General features: G+C 38.1%; 2 protein-coding genes across 2 annotated transcripts; both read right to left on the bottom strand.

The window, feature by feature from the left end:
• Nucleotides 1-7890: 7890 nt before the first annotated feature.
• LOC149383748 (putative LRR receptor-like serine/threonine-protein kinase At3g47570) lies at nt 7891-10938 on the bottom strand. The gene is made up of 3 exons (XM_089628647.1): nt 9060-10938; nt 8150-8523; nt 7891-8001 (listed from the first exon to the last, which is right to left on the bottom strand). The coding sequence occupies exons 1-2, from the start codon at nt 10933-10935 to the stop codon at nt 8150-8152; spliced, it is 2250 nt and encodes a 749-aa protein (XP_089484773.1). The 5' UTR covers nt 10936-10938; the 3' UTR covers nt 7891-8001.
• Nucleotides 10936-26573, bottom strand: LOC149383747 (uncharacterized; the record flags this gene model as incomplete). Its single annotated transcript, XM_089627906.1, has 4 exons — nt 26435-26573; nt 23245-23337; nt 22415-23098; nt 10936-11024 (listed from the first exon to the last, which is right to left on the bottom strand). Coding segments are annotated over exons 1-4 (1005 nt in total), but the record flags the coding sequence as incomplete, so codon positions are not given.
• Between the last annotated feature and the right edge of the window lie 136 nt (nt 26574-26709).

The following is a 26709-nucleotide window of genomic DNA, read 5'->3' as shown; positions in this document are numbered from 1 at the left end:
CTTCAATGATTCAATCCCATCATAATCATCACCAATAATAATCATATCATCAACATACAAGGACATGAGGATACGACCTGTACTTGTATGCTTGACAAATAAAGCTGAATCATGCTTACTAGGTATGAAGCCAAGAGAGGTGATCACGGTGGAGAACTTCTTAAACTAAGCTCGGGGAGCTTGTTTGAGACCATAGAGAGCTTTGCACAAATTGCACACATGACCGGGCTGATGCACGATACCAGGAGGGGATGTCATGTAGACCTCCTCGTGAAGATCACCATACAAAAAGCATTCTTCACATCCATCTGAGATATCTTTCACCGATGAACAAAAGCCACAATGATTAGAGTACAGATAGTTGTGGAATAGCCTTTAGCAACAAGACATGTATTGTACCACTCCATAGACCCATATGATTTCGGCTTGATCTTATAGACCTAACGAGTACCAATGGTTCGCTTCCCCAACGGCAACGCTACGAAGTCACAAGTGTGAGTCTGATGTAGAGCAGTAAGTTCCTCAACTATAGCAGTCTGCCAAAGAGGGTCAACAATAGCCTCCCTATAGGACAAATGCTCAGACAAAGAATGAAGAGACATGAGAAAGGAAACACAAGAGATAGAGTATGAAGAATAAGCAAAGCGGGAAGTTTAGTGGACTTACGAGGACGAGTGGACTGACGCAAAGTAGAATGATCCGCAATCTCGAGCGATGGCTGAGCAGTCGTAGTAGGGGAGGTCAGAGGCGTGTGTGTCTCAAAAACCAAAGTATTAGTGGGTATAGCCTCATTTGTCAATATCAAAATGATCAATATGAGTAAGGTCGTCCTGAGTCAAGTGATGAGAACTAGCGGGAACATAAAAGAAATGAATATGCTCTAAAAACACGACATGACGAGAGACATACAATTTTTGACTAACCGGATAAAAAAAACTTATAATTTTTTACCAATACCATAACCAAAAAAGACACACAAAGCAGATTTAGAGGACAATTTATCGTGTTCGACGTGAGGTCGAAGCACGGAACTAGTGAAACCAAACACATGTAAAGAGGCATAATTAGGGACATTGCCAAACAATTTTTCAAAGGGGGACAAACCTGAATTGTGAGAGGTAGCGATTCTGTTTATGACGTAGACAGCGGTATGGATAGCCTCCCCCCCAAAAAAATACTGGGAACCTCGGTAGACAATAGAATTGAGCGGGCGATCTCAACAAGGTGACATTGTTTCCTTTCGAAAACACCGTTTTGTTGAGGTGTGTCAGTGCATGAGGTTTGACGAATGGTCCCATCAGAAGCAGGTAACTGACAAAAATCGTTAGAAGTATATTCACCCCCTAAATCACAACAAAAATATTTAATGACAGTAGAGTGTTGTGTTTTAACGAGGGCTCTAAAATCACGATAAATACCAAATAAAAAAAAATCAGATATACGCTTATAAGATAAACCTAAATGTAACGAGTGAAGTCATCAATAAAAGAAACATAATATCTAGAACCACTCTTATAGTAGACACAGGAGCATGTCCCCACACAACAGAATGCACAATATCAAAAAGAGCAAGAGATGACGAAACACTGTTTAATTTTGCAAGTTTACAACCACTACAATAAAAAATATCATGAGAGTTCAAATGTCAACAATACAAGACTCTTAGCCTTCCAATGACCCTTCTTCTTGCAGTAAGCACACTCGTCATTGTGCATTGCCATAACAAAAACTCAAACCAAAAACACTCCAAATATGAAATCAAACAACTAAATTCCAAATAGCCCAATATACACTTCAGATCGAAGCAATTTGCAACCAAACAACAAACAAACTATCCAATGCAAAGTAAAATTGTCCAAACAATTCGCAGCTCTGTGATTCATCCGACATAGAGACATAGAAAACTCGAAAATTTAATCCCACCATTCAAAACGTACATATGAATGTCATGAACATGTATGTTCAAATTTCGTGGCGATCCAACGATTGATGAAGGCGCAAACTCAATTTTGGCGTTGTTAGTCGGAGCTTTTGCGAAAGTAAATTCGTAATTCATATCTTCACTCGACAGACAAACTAAACTTAGAATATTCAGAGCACCAATCCAATCGTTCAGAATGAGCGAATATGTGTCACGAACATTCTGTGAAAATTTCGTGACAATCCAACAGTTATTCACGAACATTCTGTGAAAATTTCGTGACAATCCAACAGTGAACAAATGAGGATAATCGATTTTAGAGCTCTGATACCATGAAGGTTTAGATTACGAAAACAGAAGAGCTAATCTGAATGATAATGCATTAGAAATACAATAGTCTGGATATATATAACACTAATACAAAAAAGAGAAATAAAAGAAAAAAAATAAGGGAAATTGCTATAACTACCACCAACTCAATAATAATTTCCAATAATCCACCAAACAATAATTTTGGCCAAATATATCACTTGCCTCTATGTGTAAAACCCTAAATACCCTTAAAAAAATTATTCTTTACATTTCATCATCTAATTCATTCTCTCTCTCTCTCTCTCTCTGTCTCTGTCTCTCTCTCTCTCTCTCTCTCTCTCTCTCTCTCCCTAACGTCTGATACTTCTCCAAAATCTCATCACTCAAACTCACCCAAAATCAAAACCATTCTTCTTCTTTGAACCACGATCGAAATCCTTGCCCAAACATTTCAACGAACGAAACCCTTTTTCTTCTCCACGAATCTCTTCTCCTTCTCCACGAATCTCTTCTCCTTGCCCGGATTCTACTTGGTTAGTTTCAGCGAATCTCTTTGCCAAAGTCTCTACTTGGTTAGTTTTAATGTTTTTTCTTATCATTTATTTCGTTTTGTGTACGTTTATCTGGGTATGTTTAAATTTGGGGTAAAAATACGATTTTCGTGATTCTGGGTAAATTTTGAAGTTGTTCTGCGAAGTTCGTAAGTTTTATCAGATGTCAACAGTTGACGTCAACAATTGACATCAATTGTTGACATCTTATGTCAACAGTTGATGTCATATGTTGACATATATTGTTGATGTATAATGTCAACAGTTGACATGAACTGTTGACGTCAACTGTTGACATTAATTGTTGACGTCAGCTGTTGACATATGATGTCAACAATTACTAACTTTGGATTTCTTCTTGATTCGTACGCAGTGATGGCGGAAATTTGATCCCAATACTAACATAGAACGAATATGCCATCAATACTCGAGGAGGGGTGTGATTCGATCCCAACTCATGAATCGGCAATTCGTTCTACATTAAGATTGGATGACTACTTTTTTATACTTTGTTCTGACAATATTTTTTTTTAATTTATTATGCTTTGTTCATACTACTTTTGTTTAAGAGTATTTGTTTAATTCATTATGTTTTTTTGTTCAAACTACTTTTGTTAAATAGAATCTTTTTTGTACAGACTACTTGTTGACCTCAACTGTTGACGTTGATGTCAACAATTGACGTCAACTGTTGACATCAATGTCAACAGGATCAATGTCAACAATTGACGTCAACTCTTGATATCAATGTCAACAATTGACATCAATGTCAACATCATCAATGTCAACAATTGACGTCAACTGTTGATATCAATGTCAATAGTTGACATCAATGTCAATAAACAGAGAGCTCATAAATCAAAGATGTCAACAATTGACGTCAACTGTTGACATTGATGTCAAGTTGTCAACAATTGACGTCAAAACCATTAAAAAAACAACTACAGATTGATGATTGATATATTGTTGATATTCATTAAACATGCCATCAAAAGCATACCAAAAGATTAAGATACAAGTAGTACGTGAACAACATTGCTATCAAAAGCATAACAAAAGATTAAGATAAGAGTAGTACGTGAAACACATTGCGATCTATTGTTTACATTGTTTCCTAATCTTTCTTCTTCAACAATCCAAACTTCAGCCAACTCTCCATTACAGTGACGTCCTCAATAAATTTCCGCCATCACTGCGTACGAATCAAGAAGAAATCCAAAGTTAGTAATTGTTGACATCATATGTCAACAACTGACGTCAACAATTAATGTCAACAGTTGACGTCAACAGTTCATGTCAACTGTTGACATTATACATCAACAATATATGTCAACAGATGACATCAACTGTTGACATAAGATGTCAACAATTGATGTCAACTGTTGACGTCAATTGTTGACGTCAACTATTGACATCTGATAAAACTTACGAACTTCGCAAAACAACTTCAAAATTTACCCAGAATCACGAAAATCGTATTTTTGCCCCAAATTTAAACATACCCAGAATAAACATACACAAAACGAAATAAATGATAAGAAAAAACATTAAAACTAACCAAGTAGAGACTTTGGCAAAGAGATTCGCTGAAACTAACCAAGTAGAATCCGGGCAAGGAGAAGAGATTCGTGGAGAAGGAGAAGAGATTCGTGGAGAAGAAAAAGGGTTTCGTTCGTTGAAATGTTTGGGTAAGGATTTCGATCGTGGTTCAAAGAAGAAGAAGGGTTTTGATTTTGGGTGAGTTTGAGTGATGAGATTTTGGAGATGTATCTTTGGAGAAGTATCAGACGTTATGGAGAGAGAGAGAGAGAGAGTGAATTAGATGATGAAATGTAAAGAACAATTTTTTTAAGGGTATTTAGGGTTTTACACATAGAGACAAATGATATATTTGGCCAAAATTATTGTTTGGTGGATTATTGAAAATTATTATTGAATTGGTGGTAGTTATAGCAATTTCCCAAAAAATAATCATAAATAAATATAATAATAATAATAACTAATATATATATATATATATATATATATATATGTGCGCTATTACATAGTATAAAAAACAGAAATAAAAAACAAACAGCACCGCCGATTGAACCAAACACAAGAAGGACATGGAGGCGGCGGGCGGATGTGGGCCCGGTGGTGGACCTGGAACCAGGGTAAGCACGCGAGCATGGAGAAGACGCGGATCTTAAACCGGTGGCGTATTTGGAACCCGTGCAGGCGGGCGAGCACGACGGAGGAGTAGATTTGGATCCGATGGCATAGAGGAGACAGATTTGGAACCGGTGGAGCCGCGCGAGCATGGCGGTGGCGGGTTTGGGAAGAAGACACAAAAAGCGAAGCGACCTCCCTTCCGGGCCGGAGCTGACGGCGTCCGAAGCCCAGATAGACAGCAGCTGAATAAATTTTTTAGGGTGAAAGAAGGCGCTCCGGATTCCTGGTTTATTAGGTATAATAGAATATATAATTTCTATTAGATTTGTTTTTACTCGTATAGAGAAGAGGAAATTTTGATTAAATCTGTGGTTTATCCAGCTATATCTTTTTATTTTTCTAAATATCCTGATGTTATTATGATGGTTGAAAAAGAGATCGAAATTCGGATCTCACAATAAATGACAAACCCAATTAATTACTGTTTATATGGCAAAATAAATGAGAGGTTACGCGCTTTAAGTTATAAAAATAAAATGTCAAGAAATCGGTACATGTCAAAAGCTCATATAACAAAATAAACTGCTGGAATAGGGTTTATAATGGTAAAAAATTGGTACACATATAAAAATTTATAGCAAAATGGGTTAGATGGTTTATATTATATTAAGAATAGATTATAATTAAATAAACAGATTATATATGATTTATTTGATTGAAAAACAGATTATCACGAAATAATCAGTGAGTTTATATATAAAAAAAGGCGAACAAATTTCTAAATAAACGAAAATGAGTGAGGGTTTAGGGTAACAAAAAAAAAAAAAAACCTGAATCGCTCAAGGAAAATGACATATAATTTACCTTCAGATATGAGATTCTTATCTTCGTTTCTAAAGGCGTGAATGTGCTAATTATAAACCAAATAAAACTGTAAGAACATACCGATAATAAAACATGTAGGATGGAACCTTTAAACAAGGATGAAATCATTAAACGAATTACAATAAAACACAGAGTACGTTGAATGAAGAAAGACGAAGAGGAAAAATCACAACTAGAGAAATCACATATGCATCAAAGCTCAAGAAAAAAAAAAAATACCTAACTGTTCAAATATGTATAAATTATACAATGAATTAATTAGGTAAAGATCAATTTAACATAAGTTTCAATATTTATAGGATTGATTTTAAAGAGTCAACAAAGACACAATCATAAGTAACAAGGACGTATAAGTAAAATATCATAACAGCCAAAGAAGAAAAATAAAAGAGATTTGTAAACAACTAGCCACTTGAGGAGTGAAATTTTAAAATAATAGCCCAATTATTAGTTTATTAGGGAAATAGCCCAAGTTATTTTGAGTTTCCAAAATTGTCCTTTACCCCCAATTTCGTACGTTTTATTCCTCCAGACTCACCTCTTCTTCTTCTTCTTCGTCTCTGTGGTTCTTCTTCTTCTTCGTCTTCTGTGGAGCGAGTTCTACAAGCCTAGCACACCATTCCCGGACCGTGAAGCTAGAAAATATAATCTCTGCCATGAAGAATCACACTCCGACCAGCGATTTCCTTTTGGACTCTCTCCCCGCCGCCGAGCCTCCGGCGATCAAAGATCCAACGGCGAGTCAACGGGATCGCCCACGCGCCGCTGCTTCGGAGAAGGGGAAATGGCTTCTCCAGGCGTTTGCCGTCGTTCCCGGTGCCGGAGTCGAGCTCCGCGACGGCGATTGCGTCAAGATCGGCGAGGCGACCTCGATCTTGGCCAAATCTGAGACAGGTATGTTGTTTTTCAAATGGTAAATATTATTTACTATCGAACGGCGATTTGTAAATATTATTTACTATCAAGGTTATGATTTGGACAAATTGGAACGAGCCGACGAGTATGTGTAACATTACTGCAGTTATTTTTCATTTTGCACGTTTTACTATGAAAGATGAAGAGAAGAGATCACACTATAAACGACATTGACTTTCTCGCTTCAAGATGTTGGTTTTTTCAAATGGTAAATATTATTTACTATCGAACTGCGATTTGTAAATATTATTTACTATCGAACGACGATTTGTAAATATTATTTACTATCGAACGGCGATTTGTAAATAATATTTACTTATCATTTTTATGAATAATCTAACCCAAAATCGTTCGGAGATGACGTCTAGGGTTCAGTTAATAATATTTACTTACAATTTAATGGTTAATCTAACACAAAATTGAGCGGGGATGAGGTCTAGGGTTTCAGTTTGGGTGTTTTATGAGATCGCACAGAATTGTTAATAATATTAACTAACCAATTTACTTCGTCGGCGCCGGAAGTGGAGAGATTGAAGGATTTGAAATTACCAGAGATTGAAGGTTGAGATACTCACCATTTTTTCTTCGTCGGCTTTGGAAGTGGAGAGATCGTCGGTTTCGTGTTCGCGAATGAGGGTAAAAGAAATTCATTTGGCGGAGAGGTTTGTTTCGAATGAGGGAATTGTGTTTTGCGCTCTATTATTTGAACTAAGGGTAATATAGGAATATTAAATTGTTTGATAGTGGATTGGGTTACTTACTTAAATTTTGTGATAGTTGGGCTATAATTTTAATAGAGGGGGTCAATTTGGGCTAGATACCTACCCGCCCCAAAATAAAAAGCCAAACTTTGGCTATTTTTCCAAAGCCGAAGTTTGTTGCGGCTAATTTGTGTGAATTCTCGCCTCTCAAAATATTTGGGGAAAATATGAATGTAATTTCTAGTTTCGCTGCACCAACATGGAACACACAGATTTATTCATTTATTTTAGAACATACATAAAAGGTATTACCTAATATGTATCCAAATTGAAAATACAGAAAGTATGGCAAGCTTGTTTGTTTACAATCACACATTAAATAGTTTGACAAAGCATAAAGATAAAAAAAAAAACAGAGAAAAACGGAAAAATTACATCAATCATTCCTGAATATCCAGAGAAAAAGTGAAGAAATGAAAATAAACTTCGCAAATAACAATAAGTATGAACTCCATGATTGAATGACATGGCTTCAATCCTGCAAAATACTTCTCCCAGTTTTCTGAAAAGCACACATTTGCAAATATCAACACTCTTTTCCATTCAACTCCATTATTCACCTTATTAAAAATAAATGAAGAAGCTTTGATGTGTTGCAGTTTGATAACCTTAACATCGACTATTTTGTAAAAATAAATAAAATTACATACCTACGCGTTGTAGACATGGTTCTGTGTCATTCTGCTTGCAAGTAAGTCGTGTATTTTGTGCAAATCAACAACAACATCGCTGATATTCCTCCGATCTTCAGGGCGTTTTGAAGAACATGCGACGCCTATTTGGAAAATCGAAATCACAGAAGACTTGAGCACTATCTCCTCATGATCTTGCTCTTCCTCAAAGATCACAGGGTCCAATATCGCGGTGATGCGATCAGGGATTCCCGCGGAAGCAAAGTTGTTCAAGTCGAAGTCATCTTTGAACATAATGTCAGTGGGTCTCTTTGCAGTAAACATTTCCAACAAAAGGACTCCGAAGCTGTAAATATCCCCCCATTTCGACACCTCACTTCCCGTGGCGTACTCTATGATGCATGGAATGACAGTTAAATAAGGATTTCACATCATTGAAAGAAATTAAGACTTAAATAAAGTTTATATGTTCGCGAGTTACATAAGAATCTCACATTGTGAAAACAAATAAAATAAGATTTAAAAGGTTTTAGAACTGAGTCTATATAAGATCGCGAGTTACTCCTCTCGTGGCCTCTAAATAATACACATATGTGAAAAAGATCAAATTTCTTAACTTGGAAGTGCCATTTTAGTAGTATTAAATTGAACGGTGAAAATAATTTTTTTTAATCAATTTCAGGAGTGAAAATATTACAGATTGAAGTTAAATACTGTTGGATCTACCAAAAAAGCCATAAATCTATTTTTTTTCTTCTTCTTACTTTAGCATTAGCTATTGATTTTAAGATGGTATCTCCTTAAACTGAACATGCAGCAAAAAATTAATAGACAAATTTTGTTAAAGGCAGTTTGATAAAATATTAAATACTGAACATGTAGCAAAAATTAAATGGTTATCAAAACAAACTTTGATAAAAAGAATTACCTGGTGGGACATAGCCGACGGTTCCTCTAATGACCCCGACAGAGCTGCTTTGGTTGGAAATATTATTTCTCAGAAGCTTTGCCAATCCAAAATCACCGACATGAGCAACCATATCTCCGTCTAACAGAATGTTACTTGGCTTTATGTCGCAGTGTACAATTGATTCAGAGCAATGGTTATGCAAATAGTCTAGAGCAGTTGCCACGTCAATGGCGATTTTGATCCTCTGAATCAGACTCAAACGCTGCCCCGCGTGTCCAGAATGGAGCCACTCCTCAAGATTACCGTTCTCCATAAATTCGTAGATTAAAGCCTTGAAATCGTTCCCTTGAAAGTCACTGCTCGAACACACCGTTAGAAGCTTGACGAGATTTCTGTGCCTGACACTCCCCAAAGATTCGCACTCGGCCACGAAACTTTTTAGAGCTCGCGAGACATGAAGGTTCAAGACTTTTACAGCGACGAGTTTGTTTTCTTCTTGGCTCAAGATTCCTTTATAGACAGAACCAAAACTGCCTACACCGATCAAATTCGAGGAAGAGAGACTATGAGTTGCTTCGACGAGATCTCTGTAGGAGACCCTTGGCAGTGAAGTTCCAATAGTTGGCTCCAATGCGGACTTTGTTCTTTTTCTTTTGAGAAACAAAAGCATTACAATGGCCAATACAACACTCAGTCCCACCACAACACAACAAAGAATGATGACAATCAGGATTCTCTTTGTTAATGGTTTATGGTTTTTGTGGAGCGTAGTTATGACACAAGTCTGCAATTTCAGTTGTGGCAAGCCGCCGCAAAGCCTCGTGTTTTCATTGACTGAGAATTTACTCGTGTTTTTGAAGACCCCTTCTACTGGTACCGGACCTTCCAGCTCATTAAACGACAGATTCAAATACTCCAAGCCTCGAACCTCCACCAAAAAAGATGGAATTCCACCAGAAAGGCTGTTATGAGAAAGGTCAATTCTTCGAACTCCTTTCAAGTTTTGCAGATCTTTTGGAATCGAGCCTCGTAATTGGTTCCCTTGCAAATTAAGGATCTCCAGGCTTGAACAGCTACCAAGAGTTTTTGGAATTTCACCGGATAGATTATTTTTCGAAACGTCCAATCTTCCTAGATGTACTAATCTTCCAATCTCAGAGGGAACTGAACCGGACAATTGATTGTCTGATAGATCAAGCGATATGGACAGCGATGATATGCTCACGAGTTGTGATGGTATCAAACCACTTAGATTATTACTAGAGAGGATTAAATCTTGTAAATTCTTACACTCTCCAAGAGTTTCTGGAATACTTCCTTGTATGTTGTTATATCCGAGATATAATTTACTTAACAATGTCAAGTTTCCCAGTGAAGGTGGAATTTCGCCTGAGAGTTTATTGTTGAACATCGATATATAATTTACCATTCGCAGTTTTCCTATTGTGCTCGGAATGTGACCTGTCAAATGATTACCACTCAATGCTAATGTTTTCAAGCTTACAAGATCTCCTATTTCACCAGGAATATTCCCAGTAATCTGATTATCTTCCGATCCCAAGATGTTAATTGTCGTTGAATTACCAATAGTTGCGGGAAACATTCCACCAAAATTGTTTCTGGAGAGAAACAGAATTTCTAAGCGAGTGTTGTTGAAGGCATCACATAAAAAGTTCAAGTCTCCTGTCCCAGCGTGACCCAAGTTATTGCCACCTAATGACAAGCAGTAGAGCTTTGGGGAACCATTGAAGCTAGGAACTTTTCCAAAAAAGTTGTTAAGACTAACTTGGAAGAGTAGAAGGTTTGAGGCATTGGAAATTGAGGCAGGAATAATTCCAGAGAAGTTATTTGTGTCAAAATAAATTTTTTGAAGGCTTGGAAGAGTGTTTCCCATGTCAGGAGGAAGAGTTCCTTCAAGTTTGTTATCCTGGACACTGAAATCCTCGAGTGTTGAGATATTGTAGAGCGAAAGAGGAATGTTACCTATTACATTTACAAAATATCAACGAGCAAGGAGAGTTGGTTAAATTCATTACCATGTGTATAACAACTTATAAACTAAAGGAAAAATGATAAACTAAATTCATTACCATATGTGTATAACAACTTAATCAAATTCATTTACCCTTATTCCTCTAGTGTACAACATGTGTAAAATCCTATAGAGATAAGGTCACATAAGTACTAAACTTCACATTCCCCTCAAATTTTGACGAAAATGTAGCAAAAACCAAGGGATATGTAAAGGTTTTAAAATTTGAGTACTGGCTTATATAGTTTGTGAATTGCAAACATTTTCATTTTTTTTTTCTCTCTAGTTCGTTTCTAATCTAATAAAAGACTTTATCCCATCTTCACAGAGTGGACGCCGCCAAATCATTTCTGATTCACCGTGGATGAGATGATTGGAAAGTTGCAGGATGTCTCTCTCTCTCGAAAGAGAATGAAGTTTTCCATCTTGATGATGCCTGGATCCAAGACGAGAAGGAATGGGTCAGGTTCAGTCTCTTGGGAAAAGTTTTCACGGCCAAGCCGATACGCGACGACCTATGGCTGATGTATAAACAAGGACAACTCAGAATGTGGTGGCCTCCAGACCCACCAGAGAGCCTAATCTTGGCAACCAAAGGCCCAATGTTGTGCCTCAATTCCCATGGGACTCGACCTCTGATCGTAATCAACTTTCAGTATTGAGCGAGGATCTTAGATCGAGAATCGGGGCGCTTAATCAGAAAACCACAATTGATCGACTTGAGCTCCATTTAATCCAAAATATGGTGGGTTCCTTTCAATCAAATCCGTCGACAGAACGTCGAGCCCTTCCGAGCTTTCCCAGATGGACCAATGCCAGACCTACTCTCCATTCTTCCACCTAGGCCTGTCGAAATGAGATGTCAAAAGCTCCAGCTCTGATGCAGACCCCCTCGGTCTGTCAATGGTGGCCCTTGTTGTGCAAGATGATGGAGGATGAGCCAAAATGCAGCGAGTAAACTCTGATCCCATTTCCCCTTTGATGGATGATTCTTTACTTGGAGACACTCTCACAAAGGCATCTTTTTCTGTGGGCTCAAGACATGGATATGGGAAAGTCTTTTTATCGGATAACCCCGTCCCCTGGCTCGGGGTTTTAACTTAAAGAAGATTAAATGGAATAAGTTGGCTCGCGAAGGCGGCGGGCTCATTTAAGCCACCGAATTCCAAGAAAAGGGTAGCATGAAAACAGAGGACGGAAAAAAAAGACAAACTCTGGCGTACTATGGATGATGCTGTCATCTCCATCCTCAAATCGGCGGAGGCTGAATCTCAGCCCCTTCTGGTCCAACGAGTTGCCTGGTTTGGAACACTCGAGGATTGAAGAATCCTGAAGCGTTCCTAAAACTACAAAGGCTTCTCTGCAGCCTTTTCCCGGGTCTCGTGTTCCTCTGCGAGACTCAACTATCAGGTTGTCGTGCACGTTTGTTTGGTCAGTGAGTGGTGATCTCAAATTGCCTTGCTGTTGATAGTATCAAACATAGTTGTGGCTTGCTCCTTCTATGGTGATCCGAGTGGTCAGTCGCATTTCAAAGCTATTCTAAAGGTCATATAGATGCTCTTATTACCGACCCCCTCCTCCACGAATGGAACTTCACAGGGTTCTATGGTAGTCCGGTATCTACTGAACGCAAGCATTCTTGGCAGTTTCTCAAATGAGTCTCTCATTTATACACTTTACCTGGGGTGTGTGCGGGAGACTTTAATGAGAGATTCATGTTTAGGGACAAGGAAAGTGGATTGAATAGAGCTCGGCTAGGTATGCTTGACTTCCGTGAGTGCTTGGATGATTGCGGGCCGAGGGACCTGCCTTTTTCTGGAGACAAATTTACATGGGATAATGGCAAGTCCAGCGTGGAAAATATTCAGGAACACCTTGACCGTGTGGTGGCATCTCATGATTGGATCGGGATATTTCCGGAGGTCGCCATTGCTCATCTTGACTATTGGGGTTCCGATCATCGGGTCGTTCAGATCTTACTCGATTCGAACTCGGTTCCTTAGGTGTTGCAACCTCGACCTTTTTTCCTCAAGCCGTGGTGGCTAAATGTTGATGAGTGTATGTACACGATTTTGGAGAGTTGAAATTCTTGGAGCCATGTTGGGATTCCTGATTCTTTAGTCTCGTGTCTCGAGCATTGTTGCTCGTCTTTGCGTAAATGGAGTAAGAAGAAACATAGTCACATCCCAAAGAAAATTAAAGACACATATGACCTCATTTCTTCTCTTCAATAGAGGGACAAATCGCCAGTGAATGTCATACGCTTCTGTTCCACATGAAAAAGCCCTCTCGCATCTATTGACGGTGGAAGAATATCATTGGAAGTAGAGAGCTCGTGTCGAATGGTTAAAGGCCGGAGATACAAACACAAAAATTTTCCATGCTAAGGCGGCTAATCGTCGGAAGAAAAAAAACATTCGAGGTCTAGTGGACTCAGTAGAAAAACTATGTGAAGACCATCATGAGATTGTTCAGGTGGTTTAACAATATTTTTCAAAGAGATCTTTTTATCCTCGAACTCGAGACCAGAGAAGATCCAGCCGTTTGTGCAAGCTACTGAAGGCCGTATCTCTACAACCCAATCTGTGTCGATAGAGGAGGATTTCAGTGGACCATGTGAGAGAGGTGGTTTTTGGCATGGGTGCTGAAAAAGCCACGGGCCCTGATGGCTTTCATTCTGACTTTTTCTAGAAAATGTGGGTGGTTGTCAGACATCAAGTCTCCCAGGTCTGCCACTCTATCATCAATGGATTAGCCTTACTTCGTGAATACAACCACACCACAGTGGTGCTTATTTCGAAGGTAAATAATTCTTCCACGATGGATAAATTTCGGCCGATTAGCTTGTGTAATGCGATTTACAAGATTGTCGCTAAAACACTTGCGAATCATCTAAATTTTTTTCTTGAGCCATTCATTTCACAAACACAGAGTGCATTCGTCCCCGAAAGACTTATCTCATACAACATTATTGTGGCGCTCGAAACTCTACACTCTTTGATGAAGTGAAGCAATGCTCAAAAGGGATGGGTTAGCTTGAAGCTTGACATGAACAAAGACTACGACCGGGTTGAATGGGGTTTCATCAAGGTGATGATGATAGGTATAGGATCACCGAAAAAATGGAGGAGGCTAATAATGGGTTGCATCACCACTGCGACTTACTCTTTTTGCATGAACGGCTCTATTGAGGGATCGTAACTCCGCAACGTGGATTACAACAAGGCTGCTCATTATCGCCCTATTAGTTCCTAATATGCCCGGAGGGTCTTTCAGCATCTCTGTACAAATTGGAACAGGACGAAAACCTGATGGGGTTTGCTTGTAGACATGGTGGGCCTCAGATCAGCCACTTGTTCTTCACTGAAGATTCATTATTATTCTGCCGAGCTACCTATGGAGACATCTCAGCTATAAAGATTTTCCTCGACGACTATGCAGCAACTTATGGTAAAATTATAAATTTTAAAAAATCCTCGATGGACTTCAACCTGGATGTCCTGCAGTAGAGATTACATTTGGAGTCTACTGTCTCCGCTGCAACAAATCACGCAGGATACCCCGGTCTCTCGCACATGATCCGTCGAAACCATATACAGGTGTTGCGATCAATTTGGGATAAAGTATGGTCAAACCTTACCCAGTGGAAAAGATGGATATTTTCAAAAGTCGGATGTGAAACTCTCATTAAGGCTATGTCATGGCTCGATTCTGGTGGGGAAGAACTCTAGATCGAACGAAAATGCATTGGCGGATGTGGGACTTTATATGTGAACCCAAATCCAACGGGGGCCTTAGATTTAGACACCTCGGGGCTTTTAATAAGGCTATGCTCACCGAGTAGGATTGGCGTATTATCTCTAACCCCGATTCACTCGCAGATCGTGTTCTAAAGGCTAAGTATTTCTCGGTGGGCTATTTCCTTGAGGCCAAAGCGAAGAACTCGTGCTCGTTCTTGTGGCGCTCTTTCATATAGAGTAGAGAGCTCGTCATCAAGGAATGTCGTTGGTCTATCGGAGGCGGACATAATGTTAAGGTCTTCATTGATCCTTGGATTCCTCGAACCCCATCCTTCCAACCTATCACGAGGTCGTCTGATGCACACATGGAGATGAAACTGAGTCCCTACAAGCCAATGGGACAACAAACGTTTCACTGAAATCTAATGGCAGGTCGACCAGGCATATGTTCTCAGAATCCCACCCATGCATATGTTCTCAAAATCCCACTTAGTCTTCGCCTATTTGCCGGACATAATTATCTGGCATTATCATGAGTCAGGTAGGTACACAGTTAAATCTTGATATCGTTCTGCAGCGGAAAAGGCCATTAGAGAAGATTCCTCTTTCACAGCTGCCTTTTGGAACCCGGTTTGGAGCCTTAAAGTCCCCCTAAAGGTCCGCGTATTTACTTGGCGCTTCCTCCACGACTTGATCCCCACTTTTGCTTCGTTGAGCCGACAGGGGATTAATTGTCTGGAGGTATGTAGCATATATGGATCCCGAGAAATCGCATTCCATGCCCTTTTTCTATGCCCGCGAATGTGAAAGATGTGGCAACCACCATATTTCGGGACCACCTTCAGTCATCTGATTCGGGGTGCACTCTTGACGTGATGTTCTATCGGTGGTCTTCGTTTTATACATAGGAAAAAAAGCTGCTGTGTCACTGCTGCTTTCTGATTTGGAAAGCACAGAATGAGGTCGTTCACGGGAATGGGGATACGCGGGTGCTGGAGATATCGAGTGCTGCTAGTTAATCGTTGTACAATGATAAAGTTTCCAAGGGATTGGACAAGAGCGCCATGAGGACAAAGGTTCGGGAGAAGGCTCGTTGGGAACCCTCTCAATCGGGAAAGTTTAAACGTAAACACCGATGCCTCCATCCCGAACGATGGGAGTGGGATCGGATTAGGTTGTGTTATCCGGAACATCTTGGTGAGGTTGTTGGGCCTTGTTGCGTCGCCTATCCAACATGATCCCTTGATGGCAGAGTGTCTTGCAATATGCGAAGGTCTCCTTTTTTTCCCGCACACACGGAGTCACCGTGGATACGGTGAAATCTGATTACCAGGGGCCATTATGGCTATTAACTCTGATTCTTCGCCGGCGACTGTGGCTCCGATTATCAGAGTCATTCGAAGGCTCATCCTCGACGCTAATGGTGGTTCTTGCAATTTTATTCCTCGTGAGAGCAATACTGCTGCCCCCACATTAGCTTGAAATTCCTTTTCTTTTAAAAAAGATGTTTGTTGGATTTTAGAATACCCTTCTCGTATTGCTCTTGTTGTTTTGGGTGATTTACCGCGAACTTGATTAATGAGAAGGTGTGTTTCTTTTAAAAAAAATGTGTGAATTGCTAAATAGCCAACTTTTCATTAATTATAGGTGTTGGGCCAGATTTTCATAGCAAAAAAACATGGCCCAAAAGCCCAAATCCGCACAGGCCCGCCAGTACACTCTCTTGCCAGAACGCCATGCGTGTGTCTGCCACGCGTTCATCCTGCCTCTCTGACGCCCCCGCCCACTCGCAGGAACTTCTCCGCGCCTGTGAAGGCAACACGCCCGAATCCTTCCTGCCCAGGAACTCTTCTAGTCGGGTGGGCCTAGTGCCCAGGCCCATTACTCTTCGCTTTGATGCTCTTCTCGTCTGGTGGGCTTTTAACCAAGTCCATTCCTGCTAGGAGGGGTTTTTCTGCTCGCCCAGCTAGTCCAAGAGAACCAAAACACCAAAATCTCGCATGGCCCCCACCAAAATGGCTCTCCTACTCAACTCAACTCCAAAATCTCTATAAATACCCCATCACTCCATCATTTTCTAAAAAAGAAATGAAAAACCAAGAGAAATGCATGTCAAATTTCCCTTGAATGTTAATCCAAGAACCGCATAAACATTTTGGCGCTAAAAAGAGGATATCTTGAGAACAACCACCGGCTCTCCACCAACAACTCTTTTCCTCCGCGAAAAATCTTACACACTCAACGAATGGCTAGCCACCTAGCCATCACCGAGGGCGGCGCCCTTCCGATGGATAGCATCGCACTCTAACAATTTGAATATTCCATATATACTCTTGTGTATTACGTAATTTTGGCCATGTTAAATAAAAAGCATGGCTATTTACTTATAATCAACGGTGCTTATATAATAATTTTGTTATGTTTAATATATATTGGACCAATATTTACCAACTTCATATAGAATACAACATGGGTAAAATCCTTCATATTCATCATAATTTTAATATTTTTATCAGTGATAAATTAAGTATTATTAGTTAATGATATCTATATATATAATATAATATATTAGACTTTATTTGAAATAATTCTTTTTTAAAATACCCTCCAGTATATCACATGTATTATAATCCAAACCCTAGCCTCCACTTTCCTGCCGGTGTCAGCCTCCTCGTCAACCAAACTGCCTCGCTCCATATGGACGAGTAAGAATGGGATGGCATGCTCCCTGATGCCGGACCTCATACAGCCTCTCACTCTCACTCTGCGGCTGCAATAGGCAAAGTCATTGCCCCGCGCATTGGTACCCTGAAACTAATCATCGCCATTCTCACCAGTCTCTGGTGGAGGGAATCCAATTGGGGCTCGAACCTTCTCGAAAAGTTCGACGGAACCTTCTTCATTAGCTTCGAATTCTCCGACCCCAAGTAGTGTGCATGCCTCGTCGAGAAAGGCCCACGGTGCTTCAATGGAGGCATGCTTCTCCTCGAGCCTTGGCCTGGTTCGGATGAATGGATAGACTATGCTTTTACCTCTGTCAACCTCTGCACTTGCATCTATAGAATCCCGCTCCAAGCTCGTATCGAGAAGAATATCACTAGGCTCGCCTGCACTGGAGGTTATATCGTTGAGCTTGAATGGGAAAATTATTCTGTTTAATCCTACAAGAATTTTTCAGGTTCAAACTCAAATTGAATCTCTCAAACCCAATTTGTCCATGCCGTTTCATTCCGATAGCAGAGAAATGTTTTTGGATTTCTTTCAAATTCGAAAAGTTACCTTTTCTCTATTATGGATGTGGAATCATCAGCCACGACCTTGCCTATTGCACCGCTCCTGCAATCACCTTACTCAACGCGGATGAAATTCCATGCCATACTGTTGGCCCATGGCTTCGAACAGAGTCTCCATGCATCTCTTGCTTCGACGAACCTGAAATGACGATAGCCTCATCACATGTTACGCCAATCCACTGCGACACGACTCCAATCCACCTCGTCCCTTATATCAACCTCGGAATTATCTCAACCACCTCAAAAATTACGAGATTGACTCCTCTACCTGATTCGGCGAAAATGTCAGACAAAGATTTCGCGAGATCAATTCATTCTGATTCGGCGACAATCCCAGGCAAAAAAATCGCGATCGATCCCCTTTGTTCTTCGTCGCTTTTTCTAGGCTACCATTTGGGCGAGATAATCGCTCAGGTCAAACCCTAGATCGCAAGTTCAATCCACATGCTTCTGGTGCAGTTAATGCATGTCTAATCTCTTATGATAGGCTTTTCTCAATCAAGCCCACTCATTTTAGCAAAGAGTGCTCTTCATCTAGGTTGTTCAGCCAATTGGGCCCGACCAAGATAAAACTGTGGCCTTCCTCACTGAATCAAAGGCCCAATGGAAAAAGGTAGCCATTTTGGAAGTGGCCATCGTCCCCGAACCCCAAGTTTTGTGCTCTTGCCGCTGGTTGTTGACATGTCTACAAACAATTAGAGACTAGCGACAGGTGATACCATGTTATGCAAGCAATTCAATCAGGTCAAACCACCTCGAAGTCAACAAAAGTATAAAGGCACAAAAGGAAAGCATGATAACCTCAAGTCCGAAAATGACCTCGCTGGCATTATGGTCTTCGAAGCGGACCCTTTTGTCTGCCAAAATAACTAGTTCTCTTCTTCGGAGGGCGAATGAGAAATCCCATCAGATGTATCTTGGCATCTATTTTTTAGTTTGTCTCTCAAGAGTCTTAGTTGTCTTTATTAATTACTTTATACTCTTTCTCTTAACATTTTCAGCATTTAGGCATGCGTTTATCTCCGCTGCGAACTTTGTATATTTGTTCTTCAACAATATCAATAATACAATTTTTTTTAAAAAAGTAAATGATATTCCCATAATCGAGGAGTCAATCCTCAAAGCGCGCTATAATTCACCAACGTCGCAAGGAAAAACTAATTTAAAAAATAATAATAAAAATAAACTCGCTCTGTCCTTAACGGGTTAACAATTGTAAATAGTAGATAATTTTGTCAATGGTGCCCACAAGAAGAGTTGTAGTCTTTACTTTTGTACATTTGATGTAATAAATTCTCACGAAGACTCTTGCTTGTAATTGCTTATTTATTAATAAAAGATGAAATGTTCATTCATTCTTCCTTGTCTGAAGCTTTATGATAAAACCTTAGTCTTTAGTCCATAAATAAACCTAACAACATATGAAGACACAAATGTAGATTTGCATGAACAAACTCTTCATGGTTTGCTTAAAACAATATATTCGCAATCTAAGGATCAAAGGACTATTGACCTCAGTACGATTGTTAGGAGAATCTATGATGTCTGGTTATGGGACATTGAGAGTTGGAGACTCTATAGCTCTTCTAGGTATCTTTTGAAGGTACTGAATTGACCAGTGCTCTTCTAGAGACAAGATAATAACAAACCATTTAACCTCTTATATCTCGAAGTCACTATGTATGAATTGCATCATGCTTACCTTAATCCTGAAATGAGACATGTCATTTCATAGCTTACGTATTCTCATTTGAGAAAGTCAGAGTTCGGATTCACTATGTGATTCTTAACAGGACCTATTGGTGAAGTACTAAGTTATGAAGATGTAATGAGTAACTTTGTGAAGATCTCATAGATGTGGAATTCATGTACAAGATTGCTGAAATGCAATGTATATCACCTCATGCTTTGTTCCTTGGAATGTGAATAAATGAACTGGCCAGTGTCCAAATTGAGATGACTCTTTTGGATGCAACAATGTGACTTGTTAGCTCATCGTCAATACATTGTTTCTAACTTATTCACAAGCAACAAAGGAGTTGAGAAAATAACAGCTAGAAGGGTAAACATAGATAATATTCAGTGGATCCACTCATCACAAGTTAGTTAAATTCTTGAGTAGAAAATAAATTCATTTGAACCGAGAGATTCTCAGTGTCAAATCTTTAGTGGAGTAAGTTGACATTAAGCTAAACTTGGAAAAAGTTTGTGAACTTTTGAGTCCAAGTATTTTAGCTCAAGCTTTGTTCATTTGGATCCATGAGGTCACTGTTACTAATCATATCGAGTATGAATAGTTGAACTAGAAGCTAAGTCAAAACAAGAACGAGACAAGTTTTACGAAAATTGTCAAAAAAGTATTTTTGTCTTTTTGGACATAAGATGAAATGAATGTCAATAAATTTTTTGACATTGTCATATGATGACATATTAATACTCAGCCATGATAAGATTTTGGGCCTTGAGGATTAATTTCATTTCATAGAATTTTACTTGAAAATTCTTAATGGGCCTTTCTTATGTTGTCATGAACAAATGAAGAAAAATCTAGTAACACCTTCTAGAAGGTGTCTTGGCCGTCCAAATAAGAGAAAAAGGGGAGACAAATTTCGTGCATGTCATAGTGTGAAAGAGATTATTTTTTGCCTTGAAGTATAAAGATACTTGCCAAAAGAAAAAGAGGAAACAAATTTCCTCTATGAGGAAACAAACCACATGGCCAAGGCAAGGAGAAGAGGCAAGCAAAAGAGGAAACAATTTTGCTTATAGAAGACTTACCTTGCATGTCCAAATGAGAGAAGGAAATAAGGAATATTTGCTCATGAAAATGTGATATTCTATAAAAGAGGAAACTACCTTTATGAAGGGAAAACCTCTCCTATAATTACATAGAGCCCTCATTCCTCTCATTTGATTCATTCCAAAGTTTTAGAGATTGAGAGCTTCTCTCTCTAGACTTGGCCGCCCCTCTCTCTTCCCCTCTCTAGTTTTCTTTCGTTTTTGTTTTGGCACCTAGGTCCACATTTGACCTAGTGGTTTAGCTCTTCGACTCTTAGACTTGTTCTTGAGTCGTTGTGTTTAAAAGTACCCACACACTAATTCCTTTCTTTCTCGAGTGATCAATGTGATAGAAACTTTCGTGGTTGCTCGAGTTCCCGAGGAAAGAAGAGAGACGTGCTGCGAGGGGAGACGAACGTTTCAACCTTCCTAAGGCTTCTCAACGTCCAAGCTTCTCAAAAGTTACTAAATATATAACGCTCATTCATAGTTTTAATTTATATGTACTTGCTCTTTGTCTAGGTTAGTAAAAACGTTTTACTTGTTTGAAAGAAATTTTTATTTTCCGCCGCTTGTTCGAAACGTTAAATCTTTTCTTAACCCTAGATCAATTCCAACAGATAATTGTTATTACTAACAAATAAAATACAGTATAACTTGAGACGTTGAATAAAAATACGAAGAATCGGAAAAAGTTGAAACATAAATATATTATTTTGAAATTTAAAATTAAACCGTGCAATTTGTTGGTAAGGTTATAAGCGTAATGTCATGTCAGTCAAATGACTAATTTCCCATTATTAAAGCTGAACAAAATAGAAATTTCAAATTGTTTAGTTGGTTATTATTTTATGGATAAATGACACTAATGCCCCTGAACTTTCATGCACGTAACAACATGCCCATCGACTAAATTTTGTTGACAAATGTTTACCCTAAACTAATGACCGTTTCAATTCAAATCCTTCTGTTAGTTTTCTTTTTCTCTCTAAAAAACGTCAAATATTAAGTGTAAAATTGTAAAATCATATTTTTTTTTTATATATATATTTTTTTACTCTTTCACTAGTACAAATGTTGGATTCCACAACACTTACGGTTAAGTGTTGTAGAAGCTGGAGATTACACAACACTTAAAATAAGTGTTGTAGAAATTGAGTATTTTTACAACGCTTATGCCTAAGCATTATAGAAACTTGGTGTTTCTACAACACTTACTAATATCACAACTCTCTCTCTCTCTCTCTCTCTCTCTCTCTCTCTCTCTCTCTCTCTCTCTCTCTCTCTTACTAATATCAGTTTTGACCATTAAAAAAGAGCTCAAATGTGTCCGTATTATGAAATTTCTGCTGTTAAAATAGGATAAAACTGAAGGATAAAAAATTCAAATAAGGATAGGGGTAATGATAGTTCATATTAAAATTCGACTAAATGCTCATTTGAAAGCACTTGAATTTAAAAAAAGAAAAAAAAGAAAAAAAAAGTAGAAAGATGAATGTGTACACCTTCAAAAAAAAGTTGCAAGTGTACCTTCTAAACGGTTGTACCCAACACTAAATTCAATCAGGTTTGTCAAACTGCCGAGGCTGTCTGGAATCTTTCCGATTAAAATGTTCTCCACGAGAGAACATGTCCTGAGACGAGAGATATTCCCGAGGGAAGGCGGGATTTCTCCGACAAGCTGGTTTCCGTTAAGGGTGAGTACCCTAAGCTCCGACAATGAGCCCACCTCCGCCGGAATCCTTTCCGTGAGATGATTAAGCGTCAGATCCAATAGCTGGAGGCTCGAGCATCCGGATATGTTGGCGGGGATGTTCCCACCGAAGTCGTTATAGCTGAAGTCCAGCATTTGAAGCCTGAACAGGCGACCGATCTCCGGCGGGATAACCCCTACAAATCTGTTGCTTGACATGTTCAACACTCTGAGGAAGCTCAGATTTCCGATGCTCGAGGACAGCGGGCTCTTCAGCCCCCAACTCGAGACATTCAGCTTCGTGACTCGGTCTTGGTGGCGGCGACCGCACGTGACTCCGGGCCATGAGCAGAAGTGTGTGGACTCGTTCCACGACCCAAGCAGACTCATGGGACCCTCCTCCTTCACTTTCGCCTTGAAATCCAGCAGCCAGAGTTTGTCCGAAGACTCACCCGAAACCACCGCACAAAACAGCATCAAGATGCTCAAACTGAGTGCCCAGTGAAGATACATATTAGAACCTGCCCTTAAAATAGATAGCCAGGCAGTGATTATTCAGAGGCTAAAATATGTGTAAGGAAAATAAAGAGATTTTGTGAGTATGTAGTTGTTGATTTTTCATTTGTCGTCCCACATATTTCAAATATGGACTCTGTATCTTAAATACTATCAAACAAGACCACATTCTTATTCTGGACCCAAAAAGAAGTTGGAATTTGGTGCTCAGCTGGAAGAACTGGAGGTGACGGAGTTGACTCAGCTGCTCAATTATTGGGTCTATTACCGTGTAAGCAGGTGTAGAATTAAGCAGCACAATAAGTGAATCGATTTTATAAGAAAATTTCTACAAATATGGACGTTCTTAGCCACATGATTTATAAAATAGCATGGACGTTCTCATATTATTTATTGCTGACCCGAACGAGACGTATTGACCAAAAAAACAGAGAAATATTGGAGAAGATTGCAGGAAACAAAACTAGTCGACGAATAAAAAAAAAAAAGAGAACATTACGACAAAAAAGAGTAACCGATCGAAGCTGCGTACTCAACGAGTATGACCAAAATAACTTTTTAAAGTCATGAACACGGCAATTTTCACCAACTGAACTATAAAGGGTCACGAATATATTGTTTATATATGATTGAAAAGTGTGAAAAGTTTGCTATTTCATGTTGTTTATTTAGTATGTAATTATAACATGTATGCGGACATGTATGTTGTAACTACGAATCTTCAATATAGAGGCAATTTCCAATGGTATAATATGGACAACGAAAATATTAGATTAAAAAAAATCCCATGTTGCGCGTTGAATGGAATTTGGAATTTGAGACCTTGCTTTTGGGGTAGACCTTGCTTATTCTAAGTCTTCACATTTTTTTAATATTATTTATCGATTCCTCGGTTATCTTTCTTTTGCTTTCCATAGATAGAAGTAAAGATGCAAATTCGGTTAAACTAATCTTTTTTATTTATTTTTTAACCTAAATTAACCGGTTAAAATTAACCGAACGGTTAATTTTAACCGCGATTTTGGTTAAAATTAACCGTTCGGTTAATTTTAACCGGTTAATTTTCGGTTAACCTAGGTTAACCTAGATTATAAGACTTATTAAATAAAAAAAATAAAATATATTATTTTTCAAATTAAATTAATTCATTTAACTTTAATTATAATTAATAATATCTATTAACAAAATTTAATTTAGTTAAACTGAAATTTATTAAAATTTATATACGAATTTATAATAATTTTTTAAAAATTAATTATATCAATTTACTAATTAATTTAATTATAATGAAATTAAAGGCATTAATTTCTTAAATAAATTTAAATATTAAATAAAATATATTAAAATAATTCGGTTAATTCGGTTAATTTCGGTTAACCTAATTAAAAAAATCAGTTAAACGGTTAACCTTTAACCTAAATTTTCGGTTAAAGGTTAACCTAAGTTAATTGAATCTCTTCTTATAGATAGAAGTAGACCTTGCTTGACTTAATTATTAACTCTCTAACTTTCGTAGAAGTCGTTAATGAGCTACTAAATAATGACCAAAATTATCAGGCATTTTTCTAAGGAGTACCAAAGTACTTATACGGTTTAGGGTTTTTGTTATAATATCTATAGTTGAGACTGTTTACAAATTAGCTATTTCATCTTGTTGATAGTATTTGATATAATTGACAAATAGTTTGGTAATCATAGAAACCATTACAAAGACTTATTGGAATAATGCGGAGAGTTTTGATAATTAAAAATATTTATTACCTTATGACTGGTGATTTTTGGTAAATATTTGAGTGAGGTCCACTCAACAGAATTGGATAACTCCACCATATTATTATTCCTTGTGTAAAGGGATATAATATCGGTTATAAGTTGCCAAAATCGGAGTTATAATGAATGAGAAATTGATCTTCAAAGTGTGCTTAAAATAACATAATTGTGTAAACACGTTAGTTTTTTGTAGGAAGTGAAATACAAGAGTCTCACATCCAGGGCCGGCCCAAACTCACCGGGGACTCTAGGCGATTCAATATTTTGGGGTCCTATAATACTACTAAAAATTTAAATTTTCAGGGTAAAAAAGGTAATTTTTTTAGAAAATGGGTCAAAAGTGTAAATATTTAAGGTAAAAAAATATGAATTTTCTTAAAAATCGGCAAAAAGTGGAAAATAATTTTTTTTAGGCCCAACCCAATTGGGGGCCCAAGGCACAAGCCTTGCCCGCCTGCCTTAGGTAAGGGCCGGTCCATGCTCACATGGAGTGAGAATTGACAAATAAGTAAGCTTATCTATGCAATGTGTGCTAAAAGGTTTCAGTTTTCAATGGTGACACAATTTTGTAGAGGGGCAATGAAATCCAGAAGCGAGAGTTCGTCAGAAGACTCACCCGAAACCACCGCACAAAACAGCATCAAGATGCTCAAACCGAGTGCCCAGTGAAGATACATATTAGAACCTGCCCTTAAAATAGATAGCCAGGCAGTGATCATTCAGTTGCTAAAATATATATAAGGAAAATAAAGAGATTTTGCAAGTATATAGTTGTTGATTTTTCATTTGTCGTCCCACATATTTCAAATATGGTCTTTGTATCTTAAATACTATCAAACAAGGCCATATTCTTATTCTGGACCCAAAAAGAAGTTGGAATTTAGTGCTCAGCTGGAAGAACTGGAGCGACGGAGTTGACTCAGCTGCTCAATTATTGGATCTATTACCGTGTAAGCAGGTGTAGAATTAAGCAGCACAATAAGTGAACCGATTTTATAAGAAAATTTCTACAAATATGGACGTTCTCAGCCACATGATTTATAAAACAAAAAATTGGCTACGTAAGCCACAGAATCTATAGCAATTTAAATTTGGCCAACGTTTTGTAAATAATCTGTATATAGCCAAGTTGCTTACGTGCCAGCATATTAATGACAGATTTTTTTACAGCTTTGCCCTTGAAATATTCGGATTTGTAACTGTAATGTATGTAGTTTTTTTTTTTTTTTTTTTTTATTTTAATTTGAATCAAATATTTTAAACCAAATTGGTAAGTATTAACTGAAATTTCAAATTGGAAGTTTCAGCGTTGACTTTATCTAATTAGTTTATATTTTCGTGGCAATTCATTATGGATAAAATCTGTAAATATAATCTTCATTTATTGATATTATTTTATCTGTCATATATTCATAATTTTAGAACGTCCAAAATATTTCCAGAACTTTTTTCAGATTATTTACAATGAATATACTATAAATATGCTTTGTATTTACAATGAATATACTGTAAATATGTTTTGTATTTACACGAATATACTGTAAATATGCTTTGTATTTACACAAATATACACCATCCGAACAAAAACGAATCATCATATTCTGTACAACCAAATAACCATTGAAACCCATCTTCCTCATCACGCAAATCACCGACCCATCTTTCTTGGGCGTCGGAGCCTTCTCGCAGGCCTTTTGCAATCCCGGCCATGTTAACATATTAACATATTTATGTACTGTAAATTTCTTCTTTGTACATTCACAATACTCATTTACAATAAACACTATAAAAAAAAACCTCTGCCGCCTTGAAAAGGAAAAAAAAAAAGTGTGGATCGATCGATCGA

The sequence above is a fragment of the Urtica dioica genome, chromosome 10 (assembly GCF_054948205.1).
Source record: "Urtica dioica subsp. dioica isolate 48M chromosome 10, U.dioica_male_clone48M_v1_H2, whole genome shotgun sequence".
NCBI classification, from domain to species: Eukaryota; Viridiplantae; Streptophyta; class Magnoliopsida; order Rosales; family Urticaceae; genus Urtica; species Urtica dioica.
This window is presented reverse-complemented; position numbering and strand designations above follow the sequence as displayed.

Coding starts and splice junctions, on each gene's coding strand:
- LOC149383748 (XM_089628647.1), bottom strand. CDS start 10,935: ATGGGAAACACTCTTCCAAGCCTTCAAAAAATTTATTTTGACACAAAT. Junction 8,524..9,059: donor CGTCGGCTATGTCCCACCAG/GTAATTCTTTTT, acceptor CATGCATCATAG/AGTACGCCACGGGAAGTGAG.